This window comes from Bos indicus, chromosome 23, assembly GCF_029378745.1.
Source record: "Bos indicus isolate NIAB-ARS_2022 breed Sahiwal x Tharparkar chromosome 23, NIAB-ARS_B.indTharparkar_mat_pri_1.0, whole genome shotgun sequence".
NCBI lineage: Eukaryota > Metazoa > Chordata > Mammalia > Artiodactyla > Bovidae > Bos > Bos indicus.
In genome coordinates, this window is record NC_091782.1 from 18,579,860 (window position 1) to 18,604,959 (window position 25,100).

The following is a 25,100-nucleotide window of genomic DNA, read 5'->3' on the forward strand; positions in this document are numbered from 1 at the left end:
ACAGTAGGGGTAGGAGACTCAAGTTAGAACAGGTTTTTAGTTATTCTCATATAATCCTGGTTAGAATCCTGCCATGCACACTCAAAACAAGGAAAAATAAATTAAAGGCAGTGTCTTTCTAGTGTCTAATCAGGTATTTATTTACCTGTACACCACATTATTATAAAAAGACTCTGAGATTGGTGGGCATATATTAGGAGCTCAATAAATGCTAAGTGATGTGAGCTAATATTTGCAGAGTGCTTAGTATGTACCATGCACTTTACACAGATGAAGAAACTAGGGAAAGGTTAAGTTCTGTGTGAGAGCTCCCAATAGGCTGTGATGACCTCTAGGAAGCATTCCTTTCTGCCTGGGGATTGCTCTTTTCTACTCACCTAAAGACTATCTCTAAGAGTTATATAAGAAATAAAGATTTGCTCTCTCACATACTTGACAACGTGTTCCAGGATCTGAAGGCCAAAATGTCTGACGATGGCAATTTGTGTTTTCTCAGCCAACCGCAAACCACAGGGGACACAGACAGGGCACTTTTCTTTAAACTCCTCACAAAACTGAAAAAAAGAAAAGTTAGTGTTTCCCTTAGGAGCCAAGAGAAAGTGGGACTAGGAAAAAAAAAAAAAACTCCAACCTGAGCTATTGTTTTAAGTGGCAAAATTTAGATAAATATTATATAAAGGATTATTTTCACTTTGATAGTTCCAGTGCAATGGCCAATTAGTGTTGGAAAAAATAAATAACATGACCTATATGAGTAAAAAACTGTTAGAGATAAACCCGTGAAGCACATGGGGGTGAAATGACAATTACTAGGGTTAAAAACCTTTGGTTGGGGGAGGAATAAAGCAAATGTGGAAGTCTTTACAACTGCTGAGTTTAGGTGATAGGTATACACAAGATCATTACAGCATTCTACTTATGTTATTTCATATGAGTTTAGGTGATAGGTATACACAAGATCGTTATAGCATTCTACTTATGCTATTTCATAGTAAAACAACAAACAGAACCCAAATACTTCTGATTGCAAATCCTATGGCATACATCTATACATTGTAAAACTTCCTCCAAGTGATGCTCACTCTACTTCATGAAGTTACATCTCTTAAAACACACACAGTACTGTTCCAGTGGTCATTTCTCATTGCCCACATACATTGTTTGATGGGGGAATAAACTCAAATCGTATTAGCATCCCCATTTGTTTTGTGTTAGCTTTCCTAATTTACACAAGAAGCAGTCTCAGTAGTAGAGAATCTGGCAGTCAAGAAAACTACTTTCAGGAAACCAAAAACCCCTTGCTAAAATGCAAAATAAGTGGTAGAAGTTCAGCTTTGCGCAAAATAGTCTAAGAATATCACACAGTAAAACATGGGGGTGGGGGGTTGAGAATTAAGCCAGAAATATCCAAGACACAGAAGTGGGTTAGGGAGAAGTGTAGGGATGTAAGTAAAAGGGCACTAGAGAGGCTGGAGCTTCGGTTAGGGCGAGTCAGGAGAGTGTGTCAGCAGGAAAACGTTTAGTGAGGGAGACTATAAAGAATGTGGCCGATGTTGGGGACGGGTTGGACACGTGCTCCACGGGAAGGAGATGGGATGCAGGAATGTGGGGGTTAGGGGAATAAAGTGGGTTCAGCCAGCTGTGGAGGGTATCGTGGTGCGGAGAAGAGTAAACAGAAGCGGGGAGAGGGGGAGGAGAGGGCAGTGGGGAGTGTCGGTGAGAAGAGACGGCTAGAGGCAGGGACCAGAGCGTCCCGGGAAAAGGGAAGGCGCGGCGAGCAAAGAAGGCGGGGAGTGGGAAGAGGCGCGGAGAGCTGCAAGGGGGAGGGCCCCCCGGGGTTGGGACCGAGGTCCAGGGGCCGCGTGGGCGGGAGACGGCCAGCGTCGTGGGCTGCACCGGGACTGCTGAGGCTGGGGGAGGGTCTCGGGGCAAGCCCGGGTCGCCAGAACTCAGGTACCTTGAGGGCTTCTAGCCGGTAACGCTGGGTGGAGCTGGGGTCCATCATGATCGTCACCGCTTTCACCAGCTGCTCGCACAGCGCGTTCACTCGATCCATCGCCATGAGTAGTGCCACGCACCACGAGCGCGCAGCACCGCAGTCCTGGGAGCACGAGGCACGGACGGCTCCGTTGGCGGGACCACACGCTGGTACCGGGCCGCGGCGGGCCGAGGCGGGGCGGTGAAGAGCAGAAGGAGGAGCGTGAGCCGCCGAAGATCCAGCCGGGAAAGAGCCGGCGCTGCGCACGCGCCCGACGTGCCAGTGCGCATGCGCCCGCGGAAGTGGCGGCTCCCTTATGACGGTTGCTCCTTGGTGGGCGGAGCGAGAGCCTTTGGGGCCGCGGTACGCAGGCGCGTCAACGGTCCCCGGCGGCGCGCGCGCTGTGCGATTGTCAGGAAGGCGGTGTGCCGGTCGCGCTAGCCAAGGCTGGACCCGCCCGTCTGTGCTGGCAGCTGCCTAGGCGAGAGCCGTCTGCGACTCTCGGTTCTTTTCTCCGTCGTCCCGGGGAACAAATCTGCCTCGAAACCGACTGATCCGTTCCCAGAAAGCGGACAAATATTCAAGACCGCTTTAACGTCCTTCCAGTGGACACCTAGCCCAGTCTCGACGGCGTCCGCGGGTGGCGGTTTTGCCAAGTGTCGTCACATTGGTAAGAGAATTTAGAACCGTTCGGTATCTCTGTTTTTAGACTTTTCATGTTGCCTTGGCTATTGGTTGTATAATATAGCAGTGATTGAGGACAACATTGGACCGAAATTTCAATGAAGTAGAAAGCGTTGCTTACAGAAAAGGCCCTCGTATTGCCTTTTAAGAGAATTTTTCTTGTGGGGAAAAATGGTAGCTCTTAAACTTCCCTCTTCACTTGTTCTTGTTTTCCTTGGCTGTGTTATCACCTGATAGGCACTAAATGTGTTGTGTACAGATCTTGGTAAATCGAGATCGTTAAAGATGAGGAATTGCAAATACCGAAGGTTTGTACAGTTTTGGTCATTTGAGGTGTTTGGTCATTTGAGGTCATTCCTTATTCCCAAAGGAAAGTTTTAACATAGAGTGTGTTTCACTTTTTATCTTTAAAAAGCTGTTGCTTTCTCCAGCAAAATACGTAAACTGAAAACTAAAACAGTTAAAATCTAAATATCCGTTTTTGGTGTTTGAATATTTAGGAAATGTTTGCTGTACTTAAATCACTGCTCTCTGTTCCTACTCCACTTCTAGTATTTGTATCTAATATGGTACCTAGGGGTGTGTGTGTGAGACAATGCATTTACTATTTTTAATCCAATGTAAGTCTGTGTGTGTATATGTGTGTGTGTGTGTGAGAGAGAGGCATTGCATTTACTGTTTTTAATCCGATGTAAGTCTGTGTGTGTGTGAGACAATGCATTTACTATTTTTAATCCAATGTAAATCTGTGTGTGTATGAGACAATGCATTTGCTATTTTTTAATCAATATTAATCTATTCGAAGACTACACAAAAGCCACTTCAGGGCAAAGTGATTTCTGGTATGGTATGGTTTAAAGTATTACATTCTGCCTGTTTTCAGTGAGTGGAATTTGTAAGGAATTAATACCTTGACTCGGGGAAAGCAATGGCACCCCACTCCAGTACTCTTGCCTGGAGAATCCCATGGACGGAGGAGCCTGGTAGGCTGCAGTCCATGGGGTCGTTAAGAGTCGGACACGACTGAGCAACTTCAGTTTCACTTTTCACTTTCATGCATTGGAGAAGGAAATGGCAACCCACTCCAGTGTTCTTGCCTGGAGAATCCCAGGGATGGGGAGCCTGGTGGGCTGCTGTCTATGGGGTTGCACAGAGTCTGGACACGACTGAAGGGACTTAACAGCAACAACAGCAATGCCTTGACTACTCTGATTTTTTGAAGTCATCATTTTTACCCCTAATCTTTCAGCTTTGTAGTAGCATCACACTTTTTTCAAGGTGAATGTTAATTTTTGACACTTAAAAAAAAATACAGTTGAGTGCTTACTCAACTGTAAAACCTGTGTTCTTTCATATTTAAATCATGAATTACTGGTATCTCCACAAATATCTTGTTTACGTTAGGTCAGTGGTTTCCAATCTCTGCTGCGCATTAGAGAAGACTTTTAAAAATTGCGATGCCCATGTCACACCCATACTGATTAAGTTAGATGTCTGGTAGTAGAAGCCAGAAATCAATAGTGTTTAAAGGTTCCTAGGTTATTCCAATCTGTAGTAAAGTTTGAGAGCCACTGCTTTCGTTTACTAAAGCCTTCTTTCAGATTTCTAACAATGTTAAATGAAAACATTAGCCTCTGTCAACAGTTTATAAGGTTCTTTCAATCTAGCATCCATACCTTTACGTATGTCTGTCTACAAATAGTGTGTAGTATTTTCTTTTTTTTTTTTGTCTTCTTTTTGTCTTCAAAAGTTGAACATGAATAGATAGAAAATCAGTATCAGAACACTACAAAGTAATTGTTACAGGCCAGATCCACTGATGGGTGCTCAGAAGTTCAAAATTTGAAGAGAAACAGGGTATGTGCATAGTCTCAAAGTATCTCTTCTAAGAAAGGAAAAAATAGTAACTTTACAGTGAGAAACCTAGCAAACACTGTCAATATTCAATGATACGTTTACCATCACTAGTATTAAGACATAGTGACATCATGTGCCTCCAAACATGATACATGACTTGAGAAAAGCAGAACACTTACACAATGTTCTTGCCTGGAATGCATAACCTCAATCTTACCAAGAGAAAACATCAGGGCTTCCCTGATGGCTCCGTTGTAATGAAGCTACCTGCCAATGCAGGAGACACAGGTTTGATCCCTGACCCAGGAAGATCCCACATGCCTCAGAGCAATTAGGCTGGTGCTCTAGAGCCCAGGAGTTGCTGCTTCTAAAGTCCACACACCTAGAGGCTGTTCTACGCAACAAGAGAAGCACTGCAGTGCGAAGCCTGTGCATTGCAACTAGACAGTAGCCCCCACTCACAACAACTAGAGAAGAGCACAAGCAACAGTGAAGACCCGGCACAGCCAAAATAAATACAATTTTTTTTAAAGAATTTATTTAAAAAAAGGGGGGACAACATCAGACAAACCTAAATTGAGAGATGTTCTCAAAGCAACTGAGTAGTTCCCTTTGAAACTGTCAAGGTCATGAGAAACATGAAATGGCACTGATTGGAGAAGACTAAGGAGATGTGATGACTAAGACTGGATCTTAAGCTGGATTCTGGAGCCAAAAATAGACATTAATGGGAGTAACTAGTAAAATTCAAGTAAAGTTTGTAGTGTGAATATTATACTAATGTTCATTTTTTAGTTTCGATAATTGTGCTGTGTAAAATGTAGCATTAGGGGAAACTGGGTATGGGAGAACCCTACTATGTTTGCGACTTTTCTGTAAGTATAAAAGTTTTTCAAAATAAAGAGTTTTAAAATGCACATGAATGCTTTGATACTATATATTATTTTGTGCTTCTCTTTACCCTGAACTTACATTTGAAATTTGTCTGTCCATTAGATTAACTGTTGGCTTTATCCCACCACTGATGTACACTGTAATTTGCATTTGTACATGCAGTTTGCATTGATGTACATGTAATTTGCATTTCCCTATGCCTAATGACATTGAAAAGGCAGAGGAACCAGAGATCAAATTGCCAACATCTGCTGGCAATGGAAAAAGCAAGAGAGTTCCAGAAAAACATCAATTTCTGCTTTATTGACTATGCCAAAGCCTTTGACTGTGTGGATCACAATCAACTGTGGAAAATTCTGAAAGAGATGGGAATACCAGACCACCTGATCTGCCTCTTGAGAAATTTGTATGCAGGTCAGGAAGCAACAGTTAGAACTGGACATGGAACAACAGACTGGTTCCAAATAGGAAAAGGAGTACGTCAAGGCTGTATATCGTCACCCTGTTTATTTAACTTATGTGCAGAGTACATCATGAGAAACGCTGGACTGGAAGAAACACAAACTGGAATCAAGATTGCCGGGAGAAATATCAGTAACCTCAGATATGCAGATGACACCACCCTTATGGCAGAAAGTGAAGAGGAACTAAACAGCCTGTTGATGAAAGTGAAAGTGGAGAGTGAAAAAGTTGGCTTAAAGCTCAACATTGAGAAAACAAAGATCATGGCATCCTGTCCCATCACTTGATGGGAAATAGATGGGGACAGTGGAAACAGTGTCAGACTTTATTTTTTGGGCTCCAAAATCACTGCAGATGGTGACTGCAGCCATGAAATTAAAAGACGCTTACTCCTTGGAGGGAAGGTTATGACCAACCTAGATGGCATATTCAAAAGCAGAGACATTACTTTGCCAACAAAGGTTCGTCTAGTCAAGGCTATGGTTTTTCCTGTGGTCATGTATGGATGTGAGAGTTGGACTGTGAAGAAGGCTGAGCGCCAAAGAATTGATGCTTTTGAACTGTGGTGTTGGAGAAGACTCTTGAGAGTCCCTTGGACTGCAGGGAGATCCAACCAGTCCATTCTGAAGGAGATCAGCCCTGGGATTTCTTTGGAAGGACTGATGCTAAAGCTGAAACTCCCGTACTTTGGCCACCTCATGCGAAGGGTTGACTCATTGGAAAAGACTCTGATGCTGGGAGGGATTGGGGGCAAGAGGAGAAGGGGACGACAGAGGATGAGATGGCTGGATACACAGTGATACACTGACTCGATGGACTGAGTCTGAGTGAACTCTGGGAGTTGGTGATGGACAGGGAGGCCTGGCGTGCTGCAATTCATGGGGTTGCAAAGAGTCGGACACGACTGAGCGACTGATCTGAATGACATTGAGCCCATTTTCATGTGCCTGTTGACTATCTGAATATCTTCTGTAAAGTGTTCAGTTCTTTGGGGGGGGAAATGGGTATTTTTTAAAGCTTTTAATGTTATTATCCTTCTAAACTTGTATCAATTTGTTATTCTCCTGCCAGCAGTATATGAAAATGCCTGTTTCATTCTTGTTAGTTTCCATGCTCCCATGCTTATGGTAATTCGACAATGAAAGAATGGAAATACAGCTTTCTTTGGTGATTTAGATTCAATATCCTTTCTAACTGTTCATAATATATTGTCTTACAGGAAAATGACTGATGGAAGAGACCGGGTAGTTGCTCTAGTGGACATGGACTGTTTTTTCGTTCAAGTGGAACAGCGGCAAAATCCTCATTTGAGGAATAAACCTTGTGCAGTTGTACAGTACACATCATGGAAGGGTGGTGGGTATGTATCATAGTTATTCTTATAACTCTAAACTACGGTTTTAATTTCTGAGAATACATGGCACTATGCTAGGTCCTGTTTTTGAGAGTTCTGAACTGCTGTGTTTGAGAATGAATAGTAGTATCAGTGGGACTTCCCTGGCAGTCCAGAGGTTAAGACTGCACTCCAGAGGGTATGGGTTCCATCCCTGGTCAGGGAACTAAGATCCCATATGCTGTTGTGTGGCCAAAAAGTTTAAAAAAAATAATAGTAGCATCAGTGGCCAAAAAGTTTCTACCATTATGTTTATAACCTAGTTGTCATGAAATTTTATGATCATGTGAAATTGTTATGATCATGTAATATTTTTGCTCCATGGCCAAAAAATAGTAGCATCTGTGATCAAAAAGTTTCTATTATGTTTTAACCTATTCATCATGCTGAATTTTAATTACTTTTGCTTATGATCATGTCATGTTTTTGCTCTCCCTTTTTTCCTAACCTTAGAATAGTTGCAGTAAGTTATGAAGCTCGTGCATTTGGGGTCACTAGAAACATGTGGGCAGATGATGCTAAGAAGTTATGTCCCGATCTTCTACTGGCACAAATTCGAGAGCTCCATGGAAAAGCTAACCTCACCAAGTAAGAAGAGAAGATGGTTTAAGGGGAGTGGAGGAGTTGGAATCATTTCATGAGGCTAGGAACTGATGTTTTCTAATTTGTTTTGTGTAAATCACATCTGAAAAGGTTCCCTTCAGTCAGCCAACTTTTCAGTGTGAAATGAAAACAGATTTTAATATTATATTTTAGGACAGTTGAGAATCATTATTACCTATAATGATATCTACCCTTAATACCTTTTCAGTTCCTTAAATGTTTAAAAATTGGTTATTGTAATTAAAACTTAATACCAGTTCCCATGTTCTCAGGCCAAAACTGTGAAATTTTTCATTGGCAGTGTCTCTTAAATTTCACATCATTATAAAGTAAATTCTAGTATTATCCACCCCACCCCTCCCCACTCATTCCTACACACACACACAGATGAAGGGCAAGTTTAGAGAGGTTAAATAATTTAATTTCACACAGCTAAGAAGTAGAAGACAGGATTCAACTTTTTTTCAGATCCCCACGTTCTCACAGTACACTATACTGTGTGTGGTGGTGTGTGTAGGGATCATGCTTTGACTTGGGACTTGAGATATTCCTGAATTCACCTATCAGAAGTCTAAAAGTGAGTGTCATAGCCAACCTCGCATTGGAATTACTGCCAGAAAAGAAGACAGATTTAACTGAAGATTAATACTATTACTCTAAAGTAGAATTAATTTAGCTAATGGACATATGTTACATTGCATTGAATAGAATTTTATGCTGGCTGGGAAAGACAGTGTCATGTCCCAGAAATATAGTTGACTTCACAGTGTGATTTTGAAAAGCCACATGCCACCAACTTTATACTGGATCATTTATTTTACCCTTAAAATCTTCATCAAGTAACGAACAAAGGCAGTTTTAAAAAATTTAAGAATATGTTTATAGACCAGAAAGTTATTAAGACCTGGATAATTTAAAATTATTTTAATAGTTAACTTGAGATGCCACATTATAAAAATAAAAATATGATTTGCAGAAACATATATATATGTATATATACACACTAAGTTTTTCAAGTATTTGTAAAAATACCTTGGAGTAATTTATTCAAGTCTGTGAAGGAACACCAGCTACTGCAAAAGAGCATCCTTTCCTTGGTCTGTATGTATGTGAGTATATTATGCTGTCATGCTCTTAGGTACCGGGATGCCAGTATGGAAGTGATGGAGGTAATGTCTCGTTTTGCTGTAATGGAACGTGGCAGCATTGATGAGGCTTATCTAGACCTGACCAGTGCTGTGCAAGAGAGACTACAAAAGCTCCAAAATCAGCCTATCTCAGCAGACTTGTTGCCAACCACCTGCATTGAAGGGTTTCCCCAAGGGCCTACAACAACAGAAGGGACTGTTGAGAAAGGTACTTCCATAGCATCAGTATTGCTTCTGCTTCCTGCCTTTGGAACCTGCTTTGCTTGGTCACACTGCTCCTCCTTGGATTCAATGAAAGGAAACTTAACCTACAACGGGAATGAATCTCAAGGACTCACATGGAAGGATATACAAATTCTCTTATCTTTCCAGGTATATGGATATTGAGAAGCTGTGAAATCTGTAAAATCAAGTTTCTCCTTAAGCATAACTAGGGCAGGTTAAAGTTATCAGTAGAAGGGTGACTGAGCACTTCCATTATTTGTAGGTTAATGTATAACTTGGTTCATAAGAAGGGTGAGCTTTTTAAAGGGGACCTCAAAAACGGAGTTGAGCTACTCACAGGATGATGTCATCAGTGAGCTGCTCAAGGCCTCTCATTTTATTTGACTTATTTTACTCCTTTTCCCTTCATAGTGATTCCCCTCACTCCCTTCCTACCCCACAAACCCTCTGGCATTCACTTACATAGATCTTCTTAAACATGTATATGTCTTTACAAATTGTACAGTAGTGTTGCTTTGTTTTAATTGTTTATTTAGTTATTTTATTTGATAATTATCATTTTTTCATTTATTTTTTTGAAGTGTAGTCAATTTACTATTAGTTTCAGGTGTACAACATAGTGATTCAATATTTTTATAGATTATATTCCATTTAAAGTTATTATAAAATAATGACTATATTTCCCTGTGCTGTATCCATTTATTTTATACACAATAGTTCGTAACTCTGAAACCCCTGCCTCTAACTTGCCCCTTCTCCTTCCCTTTCCTCACGGTAACAACTAGTTTGTTCTCTATATCTGAGTCTGTTACAGTTTTGTTGTATTCATTTGTTTATATTTTAGATTCCACATATAAGTGATAACATACAGTATTTGTCTTTCTTTGACTCAATGTGTGCTATTAAAACTTGTGCTTTTATATAATGTCCTTTTAAAACTTGTGCTAGAGTTTTAAAAGCACACATTATATAAGTGAAAAGATGTTCAACATCAATAATTAGTAGAGAAATGCAAATCAGAAATACAATGAGGTATCCCTCATACCAGTCAGAAGGGCCATCATCCAAACAATCTCCAAATAAAAATGCTGGAGAGGATGTGGAGAAAAGGGAATCCTTGTACACTGTTGGTGGGAATGTAAATTGGTACAGCCACTATGGAAAACAGTTTTGGAGGTTCCTTAAAAAACTAGAAATAGAACTACCATATAACCCATCAATCCCACTTCTGGAGTATATACCCAGAGAAAACCATAATTCAAAAAGATACATGCACCCTAGTGTTCATTGCAGCACTATTTACAATAGCCAGGACATGGAAGCAACTTAAATGCCCATCAGTAAAGGAATGGATAGAGAAGATGTGGTACATATATGCAATGGAGTATTACTCAGCCATAAAAAAGAAGAAAATAATGCCATTTGTAGCAGCATGGATGGACCTAGAGATTGTCATACTGAGTGAAGTAAGACAGACAAATACATGATATGTGAAATTTTTTAAAAATTGATTTTTTTGTGTGTGAAATAAAAAAAAAAAGAGGTACAAATGAACTTATCTACAAAACAGAAGTAGAGTCGATGTAGAAAACAAACTTGTGGTTACCAGGGGATAAGGAAGGGAGGAATAAGTTGGGAGATTGTAACTGACATATATACACTACTATATATAAAATTGGAGAAGGCAGTGGCACCCCACTCCAGTACTCTTGCCTGGAAAATCCCATGGATGGAGGGGCCTGGTGGGCTGCAGTCCATGGGGTCGCTAAGAGTCAGGCACAACTGAGCGACTTCCCTTTCACTTTTCACTTTCATGCATTGGAGAAGGAAATGGCAACCCACCCCAGTATTCTTGCCTGGAGAATCCAGGGACAGAGGAGCCTAGTGGGCTGCCGTCTATGGGGTCACACAGAGTCGGACACGACTGAAGTGACTTAGCATTAGCATATATAAAATAGATGACAAGAATGTGCTGTGTAGCACAGGGAACTCTACTTAGTACTCTGTTATGGCCTATATGGAAGAAAAATCAAAAAAAGAGAGTGGATATAGGCATTGATACATGTGTAACTGATTCACTTTGCTGTATACCTGAAACTAATATAACTTTGTACATCACCTATACTCCAATAAATTTTTTTAAAAAAGATGCAGTTGAGTATAAACTGCATTAATTTGCCATGAAACAATGTTAAAAGAAAAACTTGTGCTTCTTAATTACAAGATCATGTTATGGTACTATAGATCTCATTCTTTTTAATTTTCTTTCATTGGTGGTTTTACAGATCTATCCATGTAGCTGTATTTATCTGTAATTGATTGCTTTTTAAAAAATCATTTATTTTTGGGGGGGCGCTGGGTCTTCATTGCTGTGCGGGCTTTTCTCTAGTTGCAGCGAGTAGGGGCTGCTCTCTAGTTGTGGTGCATGAGCTTCTCAGTGAAGAGGCTTCTCCTGTTGTGGAGAGTGGGCTCTAGGGTGCACAGGCCTCAGTAGTTGGGGCATGTGGGCTCAGTGGTTGCGGCTTCCTGGCTCTAGACCACAGGCTCAGTAGTTGTGGTGCATGGGCTTAGTTGCTCTGCAGCATGTGGGATCTTCCTGGGCCAGGGATCAAACCCATGTCCCCTGCATTGGCAGGCAGATTCTTTACCACTGAGCCACCAGGGAAGCCCAGTTGATTGCTTTTAATTGCAGCACAATGTATGGTATGGATCTACTGTGTTTACAGACCCTTCTGTTTATATGATGAATGTCCTTATTAGTCCTCTTTTGGACCTATGCAAGGGTTTCTCTTGAGTATTTTCAGGAGTGGACTGCTAGATCATAGGGTATACACATATACTTAGTTTCACTAAATATTGCCAAATTGGTTTCCAGAATTGCTGTAACAATTTGCCTGACCCCTGACAGTACATAAGAGTTCCCATTTCCTCCCTATCCTCACCAGAAATTGGTATTACCTGATATTTTAAAATGTAATGGCTACAAAAGTGTACTTTATATTGGGGCTTGTTTTAACTTATATTTCTCAATTTACTAATTGAAGTTGAGCTTTTTTTCATATACTTGTTAGCCAGTTGAGTTTCTACTTTTATGAGTTTGCTTATTTATAATCACCCAATTTTCCATTGGATTTCCTGCCCTTTTTGTCAGGGGAGAAGTCTCCTTCTGTATCCTAATTGTTGGTTCCTTGTCTGTTTTTGACACTTCAAACATCTTTTCCCAGGTCTGTCATCCATTAACTTTATTTATACTGTACTTTGTTTAACAAATTCTTTTAGTCCTTCCATTTTTCACCTTATGGTTTGTGCATTTTAAATCTCATTTTAGACATTCATTTCTCCCAGATGTTCCTGAAGACATTTTTCTACATTTTCTTCAATTTGCCTTATAGCTTATTTTTAGGTATTTCAACTATATGGGGTTTACCATTTTATTTGATTTAAAGTAGGAAGCCACCTTAATTATTAATCTTTTAGTGAGTCAGTTTTCCCAACAGTTATTTATTAATAATCCATTTTTCTCAACTTCTCATATATCAGTTGTTTGTAGAATAGCCCATTAGGGTCTCCTTTTGCTTCAGAAACACATTGTTTTTATTAGTTTGTGGTATGTTATAATATTTGATAAGGACTCCCCTCTACTTTTGTTTTTCAAAATTGTCTTGGCTATTTATGGACTTTTATTGTTTGGTATATGTTTTAGAATGCATTAGTTGAATTCCTCAAGAAATTCTGGAAGTTACATTGAATTCACATTTTTATTTATTTTTTAAACATATTTATTTAGTTAGGTGCACTGGGTCTTAGTTGCAACATGTAGGATCTAGTTCCCTGACCAGGGATCAAACCTGGGTCCCCTGAATTGGGAGCTCAGAGTCTTAGCCACTGGACTACCTGGGAAGCCCCTGAATTCACATTTTTAGAAAGGATAGTATCTTAATGTTAAATTATCCCATCTATAAACATTTCACCATTTTTTTAGGTCTTCACTTATGTACCTTTTAGTGATTTTTATTTATTTTTTAAAATGCATTTTGTTGAAATGTAGTTTTTTAAAATTTTTGACTGGGCTGGGTTTGTTACTGTGTGGGCTCTTTAGTTGTGGCCAGTTGGGGCTACTCTACAGTTGGGGAACACAGGCTTCTTCTTGTGGTAGCTTCTCTTGTTACAGAGCACAGGATCTAAGGCGCGTGGGCTTCAGTAGTTGTGGTTCCTAGACTCTAGAGCACAGGCTCAGTAGTTGTGGCACATGGTCCTAGCTGCTTCTGACCAACCAGGGATTGAACTTGTGTCTCCCACATTGCCAGGCGGATTGTTCACTAAGCTACCAGGGAAGCCCTGTTGAAGTATAGTTGATTTACAGTGTGTTAATTTCTGCCATACAGCAAAGTGATTCTTTAAGACACACACACACACACACACACACACACACACACACACACACACACACACACACACACACACACATATATAATTCTTTTTCATATTTTTTCCATCATAGTTTATCACAGGATATTGATATAGTTCTCTGTGCTTTACAAAAGGACTGTGTTTTTTATCCATTCTATGTATTGTAATAGTTTGTATCTGCTAATTGCAAACTCCCAGTGCATCCCTCCCTGCCGCCCTTGGCAACCACAGGTCTGTTCTCTGTTTTGTAAGTCTGTTTCTGTTTTATAGACAGTTCATTTGTGTCCTACTTTAGACTCCACATACCTTTTAGTAATTTTTAAATTACGATTTTTATCATATAATTATGATTATTTCTGCTTCTTCTGAAATCTGGAATCCAGTAGGTTTCCCTTTTTCTTTCTCATCTAAACCTTGATATACATAAAGTGTGTAAATTAAGTGTATACTTGACTGATTTTCACAAAGTAAACCCACTTGTATAAACAGAACCCAGATCAAAAAACATCAGAACTCTAGAAGCCGCATTTGCTTGCGCTCCCAGTCATTCTCTGTCCCTCTCCCCTCTCTCCTATATAACAACTGTCCTGATTTCTATTTAACTTATTTTTGAAGTTTCTAAAATTGAAATTATGCAGTACATACTTGAGTCTGGCTTCATTCATTCAATATTGTCTTTGTGAGAGTCATCCATTCTGTTGTATATAGTTGGGTTTGTGTAGTATTACATTGTATGAATATACCACAATTTACCCATGGATATTTTGTGGGTTTTTTTTTCCAGTTTTGGACCACTAATAACAGAGTTGCTATGAATATTTTTGTAAATATCTTTTGGTGAACAAATGTATACATTCTGTTGAGCATGTGACTGACGTGCTCAGTTGTGGGGTTTGCCTGTATTCACCTTTAGTTTGTCTGTACTCAGTGTTAGTAGATACCCCCAAAAGTTTTCCAGAATGGTTGTACTGATTTATAATTCTACTAGCAGTATATGAGAGTTCTAGTTGTGCCACATCTTTGTTAACCTTTGCTTTTTTCTCTTTTGTGTTTTAACCATTTTGATAATCGTGATATTGTATATGGTGATGTCATATTATGGTTTTAGTTTGCATGTTCCTGATGTTAATGAAATTGAGCACCTTTTTGTAAGTGATGACCATTCTTTCATGAAGTGTCGGTTTAAATACTTGCCCATTTTTCTTGGTTGTCTTATCTCATTCATCTATAGGACTTCTTTATGTATTCTGGATATGAATCATTATCAAATATATATACTGCAGCATCTTATGGTTTGTGGCTTTTCTCTTTTTAAAAATTTTTTGGCCATGCCAAGTGACATGCAGGATCTTAGTTACCTGCCCAGGGATTGAATCTGTGCCCCCTGTAGTGAAAGTCCAGAACCTTAACCACTGGACTGCCAGGGAAGTCTCAAGACTTCTTCTTTTTTTGAGGAAGGCCTGTATTGCTATGAACTTCCTTCTTGAGACTCCTTTTGCTGTATCTCAGATTTTGTATGGTTGTGTTTTGTTTTTATAATACTTAAAATAATTTGTTGTTTAAGTTTTTTTTAAGACTGTATGCCCTTTTAGACCTGTTGAAAGCTATGGACCCTTGTCTCAGAAAAATAGATACCTACATATAAGACAATTTTGCATGCAGTTTTCAGGAGATTTGCAGACCCTCTCAAAACCTACATAGTTCAGAATAAGAACTATTTATTACATATTACATTGGTTTTGTGGGAGGCAACTCATTGTTGAAGAGCTCTCTGGTGAAGATGATGGTGCATACCTTTGTTGGTGGTCAAATGTTACTTCAACTCAAATGGTTGTTCTATACCTATCTTTACTACGTTTTTCTATAAAATGCCGGTGTTTTAAAGAAGTCTTACTTCTGTATGAGGAAATAAAAGGTATTTGTATTATGAAGGAACAAGTTGCTTTATTGTGTCCAGTTTAAATTTTAAGCTTCCAGATGCAGTGATAACATCTTATTATTTAGAGTGTTCAGAATAATGCAATGTCTAGGAAATGATTTACGGTGATATTTCATATCATACTCCTGAGTCTTCACATGATGTGTGTAGCCAGAAAAAATCTGATAACAGAAATTAGCTGATCTAAGTGTATATAATCTCCCAGAAATTATTTTTCATGAATATGACATATATTTCAAAGCTAGGAAAAGAATCCAGGTGTCTGATGTTTTGGTACTAAAGTTCCCATTCAGCTTTACCATCCTGCCTCTTAATGGGTCCTATTTACCCATTTGCAACTTTGGGTTTTCTGTTTCTGAAATAGTTGTGTGTGTGTGAAGTTTAAGTAGTATGATTACTTAAAAATAATACTCAGAAATTCCCAGAGTGAAAACTTTCCCTTTGGGGCCTCTTTGTAACTGGTTTGTGTTAGCTAAAGAACTCCTTTGTTTTCTCCTTTGCTTCCTCTTAATTCATTTCTTTCTAAGCAAATATTGAACATGTGAATGTGTATAACAAGAAACAGTTGTGTAGCTGTATTAATATAAAAAAATTATAAATCAACTGTCAGGGACTTCCCTGGCAGTCCGTGGTTAAGACTCCATGCTTACATTGCAGGGGCTATGGGTTCTATCCCCTGGCCCATGTGCTGCCCAGCTCAGCCAAAAAGAAACAAAAAGAAGATAAAAATAAATTAATATTTAAAAATTAAAAAAAAAAATCAGCTGCCAAAGTTGAGAGCTATAGGAGTTGGGATAGACTCCTTGCAGGCTTTGAAGAAGGAAGCTGCCATATTGCAAGAGGGCCTTTGGAGAAGCCCCCATGTCTGTGCTTTGAGAGCTACCCTCTGCTGACAGCAAGCAAGAAAGGAGGACCTCAGTCCTACAGCCACAAGATGATAAATTCTGTGAACAACCAGAGGGAGCTTGAAAGTTAAAGTATTAGTTGCTCAGTCGCGTCCAACTCTTTGCGACTCCATGAACTGTAGCCCTCCAGGCTCCTCTGTCCATGGAATTCTCCAGGCCAGAATAAGTAGCCATTCCCTTCTCCAGGACATCTTTCCGACCCAGGGATCAAACTGGTCTCCTGCATTGCAGGCAGATTCTATACCATCTGAGCCACCAGAGCTTGGAAGGTACTAAGCTCATGGCACAGAAGAAGGTACACCAGTTATTAGTATAAGGACTTCTCTTTTGTATTAATAGTTATGGATCCTAGAGTTGTGGACCATAGCTAGAGTTTATCAGTTTAATCCTGAAGTTTTGGCACAAATTACCAGTGCTCACTCTTATGACAGTTCTAGTCACCATTGTATTAGAGGTTCAAGATGATGCAGTCAGTACAGGAAAAGAAATAAAAGATGTGAAAGAAGAGTGAAATAGGAGACATGGCCATGTTTATAGAAAATCCTAAGGAATCTACCCTCCCCCCACTCCCACTAAAAGAACCTAGAATAATTGAGTTTAGTAGGGTTGCAGGGGACAAAGTCAATGTGCAAGAATTTGTAATACTTCCATATATTAAAATGGGAAGTTGAAATTTAAAAAGCAATGGCATTTTTGCAATAGCATTAAAACCATGAAATTATTAGAAATACATCTAACAATATATGTGGAAAAAACAGTTCAAGATAGATGCAGGTCAAGCCCCAAGCTGATCTACAGATTCATTGCATTTTCACCAAAATCCCAGCAGGATTTTATAGAAATTGACAAATTGATTCCAAAATTTATATGGAAACACAAAGGATGAGGAATACTCAATTTTAGAAAAAACTAATTTGTAAAACTTAACACTACCTGATTTTAAGAGCTAACTCTAAATTTATGGGTACTTCCTAGTGATCCAGTGGTTAAGACTTTGTGCTTCCACAGCAGGGGATACGGGTTTGATCCCTGGTATGGCGAAAAACAAAACAAAAGTTAAGGTGGCACAGGCAAGAATGGAAGAAATACGAATAAAATAGAGTGAGTTGCAGTGGATATGCAGAATATGGTGAAGTGGCCTTGGTAACTAGATAACTGCAATTGTGTTAGTTGCTCAGTCTTGTCCGAGTCTTTGCGACCCTGTGGACTGCAGTCCACCAGGCTCCTCTGTTCATGGGATTCTCCAGGCAAGAATACTGGAGTGGGTTGGCATTTCCTTCTCCATAGATAACTACAATAAAGGGGAGTAAAAGAAAAGAAGTCAATATTAGATTTTAAACCTTTAAGAGAAACAGGAAGTTGTTTGGGAAAGAGAACCTTTGAGGAGGAAGATATAAAGATTGACTTTAGTAGCATTTTGTTTGATACTTTAATGAAAAATTCAAAAATTTAATGAAAAATTTTCTGTAGGGAGGTAGAAATAAGGGATTAAAGTTTAAGAATTTGGGGAAGGAGCTTAAGATTTGCGTGTACTCAGCATAAGCAAATTGAAACGTAAGCCAGTACCAGTTCACCAAGAGAAAAGGTATCTACGGAGAAGAATGTTGCTCAGTATCCACAGTTAGGGCGTTAGAGGAGGAAGACGGGTTAGCAAAGCAGAGAAACAGCAGTTGGAAAATCCTTCTATGTGCTCCTCTTCCTCCTCCTCATATATATGAGCCTTTATTCTACCTCTTCGAGACACTCTGTATTTTCTTGCCTTGTTCATAGCTCATTTGTGTGTGTGTGCTCAGTCGTGTCCGACTCTTTGCAACCCTTTGGACTGCAGCCTGCCAGGCTTCTCTGTCCATGGGATTTTTCAGGCAAGAATATTGGAGTGAGTTGCCATTTTCTGCTCCAGAGGATCTTTCTAACTCAGGGACCAAACCCATATTTCCCACATCACCTGTGTCTCCTGCACTGCAGGCAGATTCTTTAACATTGAGCCATCAGGGAAGCCCTCACTTCAGCCTCTTTAAACCAGCGTGTATATTTCTTAACTTTCTTGTTACATAATGCTTTTAAAATGCTTTTCCAAAACCGACTAGTCCTAAATTGGATAATAAGATATTTTCAAGGCCGTAAGTACAAAGCTACATCTAATTTAAATACTTTGTCAAGAGAATAAATCTAGTGGTGCTGATTAGATTTAAGCTATTCAACTGGAACCAGCCTCTAAAAATACAGAAGTGCTAACTTAAGTTTATACTGAAGCGTGAGATAATTCTGAATAATTTCTAATTGAGTAACTTAATAGAATTCTTGGTGGCATGCAAGGGAAGTTGGAGGAAGAAAGTTCAAAACTGGAGAGAGAAAACAGAAGTACTTTTAAATCATTGCTCATAAAAGATAATACAAAATATTTGTTGGTTATTGGAGCTTATAAGGTTCAGCCTAGGCTGGAAATTAAGGCTGCTGGACTTGGTATGAGAAATTGATCTCTGTTGTGATACTGAGTAGTCTTCTAAAAACATATCTAAAGTACCTGAAATCTAAGCATTTCTGCATTAGATAACACAAATAAAACCCTGATTTTAAAAAAATGTCTACCTGTGACCTCTCAACTTTTTCAGAGGAAAGGCGAAAACAAGGCTTATTGCAATGGCTTGATTCTCTTCAGACTGAAAGCACCAGCTCTCCAGACCTACAGCTCACTATGGGAGCAGTGATTGTGGAAGAAATGCGAGCAGCCATCGAGAGGCAGACCGGTTTTCAGTGTTCTGCTGGGATTTCACACAATAAGGTGAAGGCTAATAGTAGATTTCAAAGAGAAACATAGATATATCTGCAGTTAAACACAGGGATAGAAACAAACACAAACTTAAAAAAACAACAACAATAAAACATAGACGGGATAGATATGAGTGGGGCATTTAAGATTTTTTTTATGTGGACTATTTAATAGTCTTAATAGTGTTTCTGTTTTATGTTTTTCTCTTTTTGACTTTGAGGTATGTAGGATCTTAACTCCCTGACCAGGGATCAAACCCACATTCCCTGTGTTGGAAGAAGTCTTAACCACTGGACCTCTAAGGGAAGGAAGTCCCTGCATGGGGCATTTAAACCATTACACATCTTTGAAATGGGTTCCTCTTTAAACTTCACATTGAAGACAAAAACCTAAGTAATTCTTCAACGTGAGAATTGACATTGCACATGTACTTTCCTAAGAAACAGGCTGAAAATTTTGCTGGAAATGGTTATTTACATAGTTGTAGCCACAATATTTCCTTAATGATTGAACTATCCAAAGAAAGGAGGAAGCGGGAATTCCTTGGTGATCCAGTGGTTAGAACTCAGCTGGGGAACTTTCACTGCCCAGGGCCTGGGTTCAATCCCTGGTTGGGGGAACTAAGATCCTACAAGCCAGGCAGTGTAGCCAAAAAAAGAGACTAGTCTTTTTATTTTATATATGAACTTATTCCTTATCTTTTCACTTGCTGAATATTCTAGTATTATCTCACTTCTTCTGTGGTGTGACCTAGGTATTCTCTGCTTTTTTCTATTCTTTCTAATTAAAGTACAGTTTGGCCTTGGGATCTTCATCATCTTTGATCTAGGTTTAGTCATAGGATGGTAGCTGATTTTCCCTGGTTACTACCTTCTCTCCCTTCCTCAAGAAGTGGAAAGTTCAGCACTGTGCAGCTTGCAGGATCTTAGTTCCCTGACCAGGAATTGAACCCAGGCCCTCAGCAGTGAAAGCACTGAGTCTTAACCACTGGACCACCAGGGAATTTCCAAGGAGAGGAAAGTTGCCAAATTACCCAGTAGAGTTTTGGGAGGTGGAGGGAGAGGAAACAAAAATCTCAATGTAGTAATTTAAACTAAATATGACCTAGTAGAAGTTTCAGAGAATTTCTCCCATGAATGTGAAGTGATTTTATATTTTTTCCTACCAATTATAATTTGTGAAATGATACCACTGAAGTACCTTATTCTTTGAAAAGACTTCTCATGGGTGTTTTTCATTTTGAAGTCTTATTTAATAGTATGAGATGTTTGCTATTGGATGATGATTTTGAGCCCAGTCTTTGTCACAGATACTAAATGATGGTAATCTGTATTAAACTGGGACTGAAAATGGACTGACCATTAATCAAGAAATGTCTGTCTCTAAGTGGGGTAGGGCAAAATGAGTTTGTTTCAGCATTTTCATATGGACACACTAAGAAATGCCTCTTAAGTCTCTTCTGTAGCTTCTTTGTTCTTTACCCTCTTGAAGTAGGAGAACCTTAAGGAACAGATGGGTGGGAAAAACTACTAAAGAAAAACAGAATGGAAGATGTGGGAAGAACAATGAGGATAATGATAGTGGGTCATGTTTTCCACTGTGGATGTTTTGGACACCCAGGTTTGGAGATGTCTCGAGTTTCTGGTTCTGTTTTTGTTTTTAATGTGGAAACCACTAGTTACAGCCCTTAAGCTGTGCCTTGTGTGTGAATGTGGGTATGTGTGTATATTAATATTCACCGTGTGTGGGTATTGACAGTAATGAGGTTTTTATGCTTCCCATGCTCCAGGTTCTGGCAAAACTGGCCTGTGGATTAAACAAGCCCAACCGGCAGACCCTGGTCTCACACGGGTCAGTCCCACAACTCTTCAACCAAGTGCCTATTAGCAAAATGTAAGTATTCAGGGAGCACCTCAGATTTCACTCCTCTATCTATGTGAAGGCCCTCTCTAGTTGTAGTTTCTTCTGTTCCTTAAGAATTGGAGCCAAGGAAAACAGGTACCATGGAGACAGGAGGGAGATAACAGAAAATTTTGCAAACACACTGAGATTTCTTTTCTTAATGAACCTTCAATTCCAGATTATCTGTGGAAAATAATTAATCCTGAATTTTAAAAAATGAACTGATTTTTAGCCATATGTTTAACTTCCTTCTAGGTTTTTTATTAAAACCTATTACTAAATAATAAATAGGAATTTTAATATCGTAGCAAGCCATTTAGGGCTACTGAATTGTTCCCAAATAAAATTAATAACTAGGCTGTGCATACCAATTGTGTGTCCTTGACCAAGGGCTTATAATATTATTGAAGGGACAAGATATAACTGTTCAAAGCAATAATGAAAGTTCCGTAATCAAGAGTGTATGGAACTGCTAAATGAATTGTACAGGGAGTCACCAAAGTTCATAAAAGTCATCTGAGAAGGACTTATAAAAAGGGCATGGGATTTTGTTTTCAGATTTGGCACAATTTGGAGTCAGATGAGAATATAAGAGAAATACCAATTTGGAGAATGTTTTGAACACAAAAAAGGAGAAAGTATAAGGTATTTTCAGTGAACGGGACATGACCTAGGACCATATTGAGGAAAATAAGTAATGGAAAAAGGACTGAACAGATAGGTTAAGGACAGATTATTAGACATCTCAAAGGCTAGGTTGAAGAATTACTATATTCTTAAATACAAAAGGTTTTAGGTATTGAAGGGGTTTGTTTTGGGAGGTGGAATTTGAATCCATAAATGGGACAGTAGACCCTGTACAATTGAAAAGTTTATATAGTTGATTTGATAACCACTTAATGAATTGGCCCTTGTGTTTATGCTCCGGTTACTCCTATTCCTAGGCCCTAACTCCCAGAGTATTGAATTCCCAGTCATCTAGTCTTATTCTAGAAAATCAATAATTTACAGAACCACTGTGTGTTATCATTTTCCCTGAATCTTGGAGAGCTGCTTACACAGACAAAATATTTTATATCTACTGCTAACCAGATATTGATGATGTTACTTACAAATTTATTGTCTTTTGTTGTTAGCCGTAATCTTGGAGGAAAACTAGGGGCCTCTGTCATTGAAATCCTGGGGGTAGAATACATGGGAGAGCTGACCCAGTTCTCTGAACCCCAGCTCCAGAGTCATTTTGGGGAGAGGAATGGGTAAGTGATTCCTGATACTGTTCGGTCATAACTTTTATGGATATGTTAAATTGAAATGTAGACAAGAGCATCAGGTAAAATCTAGACCTGTTAGGTTAACATTCACTCCTTGAGGTAACTGCACTGATCCTTTTGCTTTAAAATATTAGATCACTATAGCCTATCAGTCCAGTTTTTTTTTCCCCCCATGTACCTAACTAATTAGGTTGGTAGAAAGGAAGTCTTACTTTGAAGCTTGGTTACATACGTGTACAAAGATGCTGTTATTCCTTTAAGATCCTTGTATTTAGGCTTAGTAAGTACCAAAAAAGCTTGGGGATGTAAAATCCTGTAGCTTGGTTGGTACTTTTCCAAAAATATAAATGATGACTTGACCTTAGAAAGCATAATCAGTATTCTTCTCCTGAGTAGTTTATCGTACTGGAATTCATGGGGAAGGGCAAGATTCTGTGATGTACTTAATTTTGAATAGATTTTTCCTTTTTCATGAAAGGGATAAAAGGTTTAGTATACTATAGGTATTTTGTTTTAACAAAAATAGTCATTTGCTTTCACCTTAAACTTTTGTGTTGGTTTTATTAGATCTTGGCTATATGCCATGTGCCGGGGGATTGAACATGATCCAGTTAAACCCAGGCCAATAACCAAAACCCTTGGCTGCAGCAAGAACTTCCCAGGAAAAACAGCTCTGTCTACTCGGGATCAGGTGGGCAGACACATTCCTGACAGAACATTGTCTCTTTTAAGGGAACTGGTGGGTAGGTTTTGGTAGCTGTGAAAACTTAGATGGAACCTTTATGCTGTAAAATATGCAGGAAACAGAAGGGGTTTTGTGTTGAAAATTGATGAGTTTCACTTGGGATTTTTATTATTTCTTTTCCTTTCTTCCTTTCTTCATCTAAAAAGAACTAGAATGGAACTAACTTAAGTTTGAAATGGAATTACTCATTTTTTGGTAGATGAAAACTTAGGAAGCCAGGATATTGTGCCTCTGGTTTGTGTCTTTTTTCTCAGAGCTGGAACATGCCTTAAGTTTACCTGATAGCATGCCAGCAAGAAAAGAAAGTGAAAACTCTTAGATTAGGGCAGGTCAGAGTTCTGAAGATTTCTATCATCTGGTGATCCTTATGGGGGAGACTTTGTTGCACACTTCCCATTTTGGGGAGAACTGAACAAAACGACCATTTTTGCATGCAGAGTTGCTTAAGTCATGTCTGAGTCTTTGCGACCCTATGGAGTATAGCCGGCCAGGCTCCTTTGTCCAAGGGATTCTCCAGGCAATAATACTGGAGAGGGTTGCCATGCCTCCAGTATCTTCCCAACCCAGGGATCAAACCCATGTCTCTTAGGTCTCCTGCACTGGCAGGCGGGTTCTTTACCACTAGCGCTACCTGAGAGTTCTATAATAAACCTAGAGTCTTTAAATGAAAGTTTAAAATCTCAATACTTTTTTTAGGTGCAATGGTGGCTTTTGCAATTAGCCCAGGAACTAGAGGAGAGACTCATCAAGGACCGAAATGCTGTAAGATTTTCTTTATTGCTTTGGTGAGCTTTGGGATATAAATATCAGTATGGAGTAGAAAGAAGATACAAAAAGATACCAGCTAGAAAATGTTAAGAAATCTTTTATCTTTTCCCATAAAACTGCCGTAAAACTCAATATGATTTTCAAAAACCTCGATCTGTGAACTGCTGACTAGATCTGTGAAGACCTGACTACTCCTGTCTCCCTCATTACCATTTGCTTTTACATTTTTGTATATTATCTAAATCCCACTCCAACTCTGAATACACAGTGGATCTTCATCAGAGTACAGAACTGTTAAGCAGGACATTTAGGGATTGGACTGTAAATTATTCAGCTTTAACACAGTCCATGTGACAAAGAAGTATTCAGTTCTAGAGACAGAGTCTTAAGGCAAAGATTAAACATATGATTAGTTTATCTTCTCTCTTTAAAAAAACTATTGATACATATATATATTTATATACCATAAAATTCACCCATTTACAGTATAAAGTTCAGTAGTTTTCATATATTTCAGAGTTCAACTATTCCATAATCAATTTAAGGACATTTCCATAACCCAAAAAGAAATCCTGTACCTGTATTAGTGGGTACTAATCCTGTATTAGTGGATACTAATAGTTATTCTGCAAGCCCTAGGCAATTCTAGTCTGCTTTCTGTCTGTATAGATTTACTATTCTGGACATTTCATATCTGTGCAATAATCTTATATGTGGCCGTTTGTGACTGGCTTGAAATCTTTAACATGTTTCCAAGGTTTATTCATATTGTAGCATCTATCAGTCCTTTATTCCTTTTTATGACAATAATATTCTACTGAATGGATATACCACATTTTATTTATCAATTCATCAGTGAATGGATATTTGAGTTGTTTCCACTTTTTGGCTATTATAAGTAATGTTGCTGTGAACATTCATGTACAGATTTCTCTGTAGACATGTTTTCCCTTCCCTCGTATATATACCTAGGAGTAGAATACTGAGTCACATGGTAACTCTGTTAGCACATGAGGCTGTTGCTGCACTATTTTATACTCCCAGCAATGTAAGAGGCTTGTGATTTCTCTATATCTTTATTCTTTAGTCGCTAGGTATAAAGTGGTTTTCAGGTGCATATTGACTATTTTCTGATTTTATTTGGAG

General features: G+C 39.0%; 2 protein-coding genes and 1 non-coding gene across 5 annotated transcripts in view; 1 reads left to right on the forward strand and 2 right to left on the reverse strand.

Moving 5' to 3' along the window:
* XPO5 (exportin 5) overlaps positions 1-2,259 on the reverse strand; it is a 43,876-nt gene extending 41,617 nt beyond the window's left edge. The window contains exons 1-2 of one of the 2 annotated variants that reach the window (XM_070778032.1): positions 1,958-2,259; positions 433-554 (exon numbers count right to left, since the gene is read on the reverse strand). In XM_070778032.1, coding sequence (XP_070634133.1) covers positions 433-554; positions 1,958-2,062 — 227 coding nt within the window. In that variant the 5' untranslated portion in view covers positions 2,063-2,259. The remainder of the gene's footprint in view (positions 1-432; positions 555-1,957) is intronic. The other variant, XM_070778031.1, reaches the window with a different exon arrangement.
* An 88-nt stretch (positions 2,260-2,347) lies between these two features.
* Positions 2,348-25,100, forward strand: part of POLH (DNA polymerase eta) — a 29,229-nt gene continuing 6,476 nt past the window's right edge. Inside the window, exons 1-9 of one of the 2 annotated variants that reach the window (XM_019985936.2) lie at positions 2,348-2,648; positions 7,095-7,235; positions 7,722-7,856; positions 9,010-9,227; positions 19,111-19,280; positions 21,058-21,161; positions 22,307-22,426; positions 23,009-23,132; positions 23,883-23,948. In XM_019985936.2, coding sequence (XP_019841495.1) covers positions 7,099-7,235; positions 7,722-7,856; positions 9,010-9,227; positions 19,111-19,280; positions 21,058-21,161; positions 22,307-22,426; positions 23,009-23,132; positions 23,883-23,948 — 1,074 coding nt within the window. In that variant the 5' untranslated portion in view covers positions 2,348-2,648; positions 7,095-7,098. Of the gene's footprint in view, positions 2,649-7,094; positions 7,236-7,721; positions 7,857-9,009; positions 9,228-19,110; positions 19,281-21,057; positions 21,162-22,306; positions 22,427-23,008; positions 23,133-23,882; positions 23,949-25,100 lie in introns of those variants that run through there. The other variant, XM_070778033.1, reaches the window with a different exon arrangement.
* Positions 20,198-20,270, reverse strand: TRNAE-UUC (transfer RNA glutamic acid (anticodon UUC)). The gene has a single exon. It is a non-coding gene; the product is annotated as a tRNA-Glu (tRNA).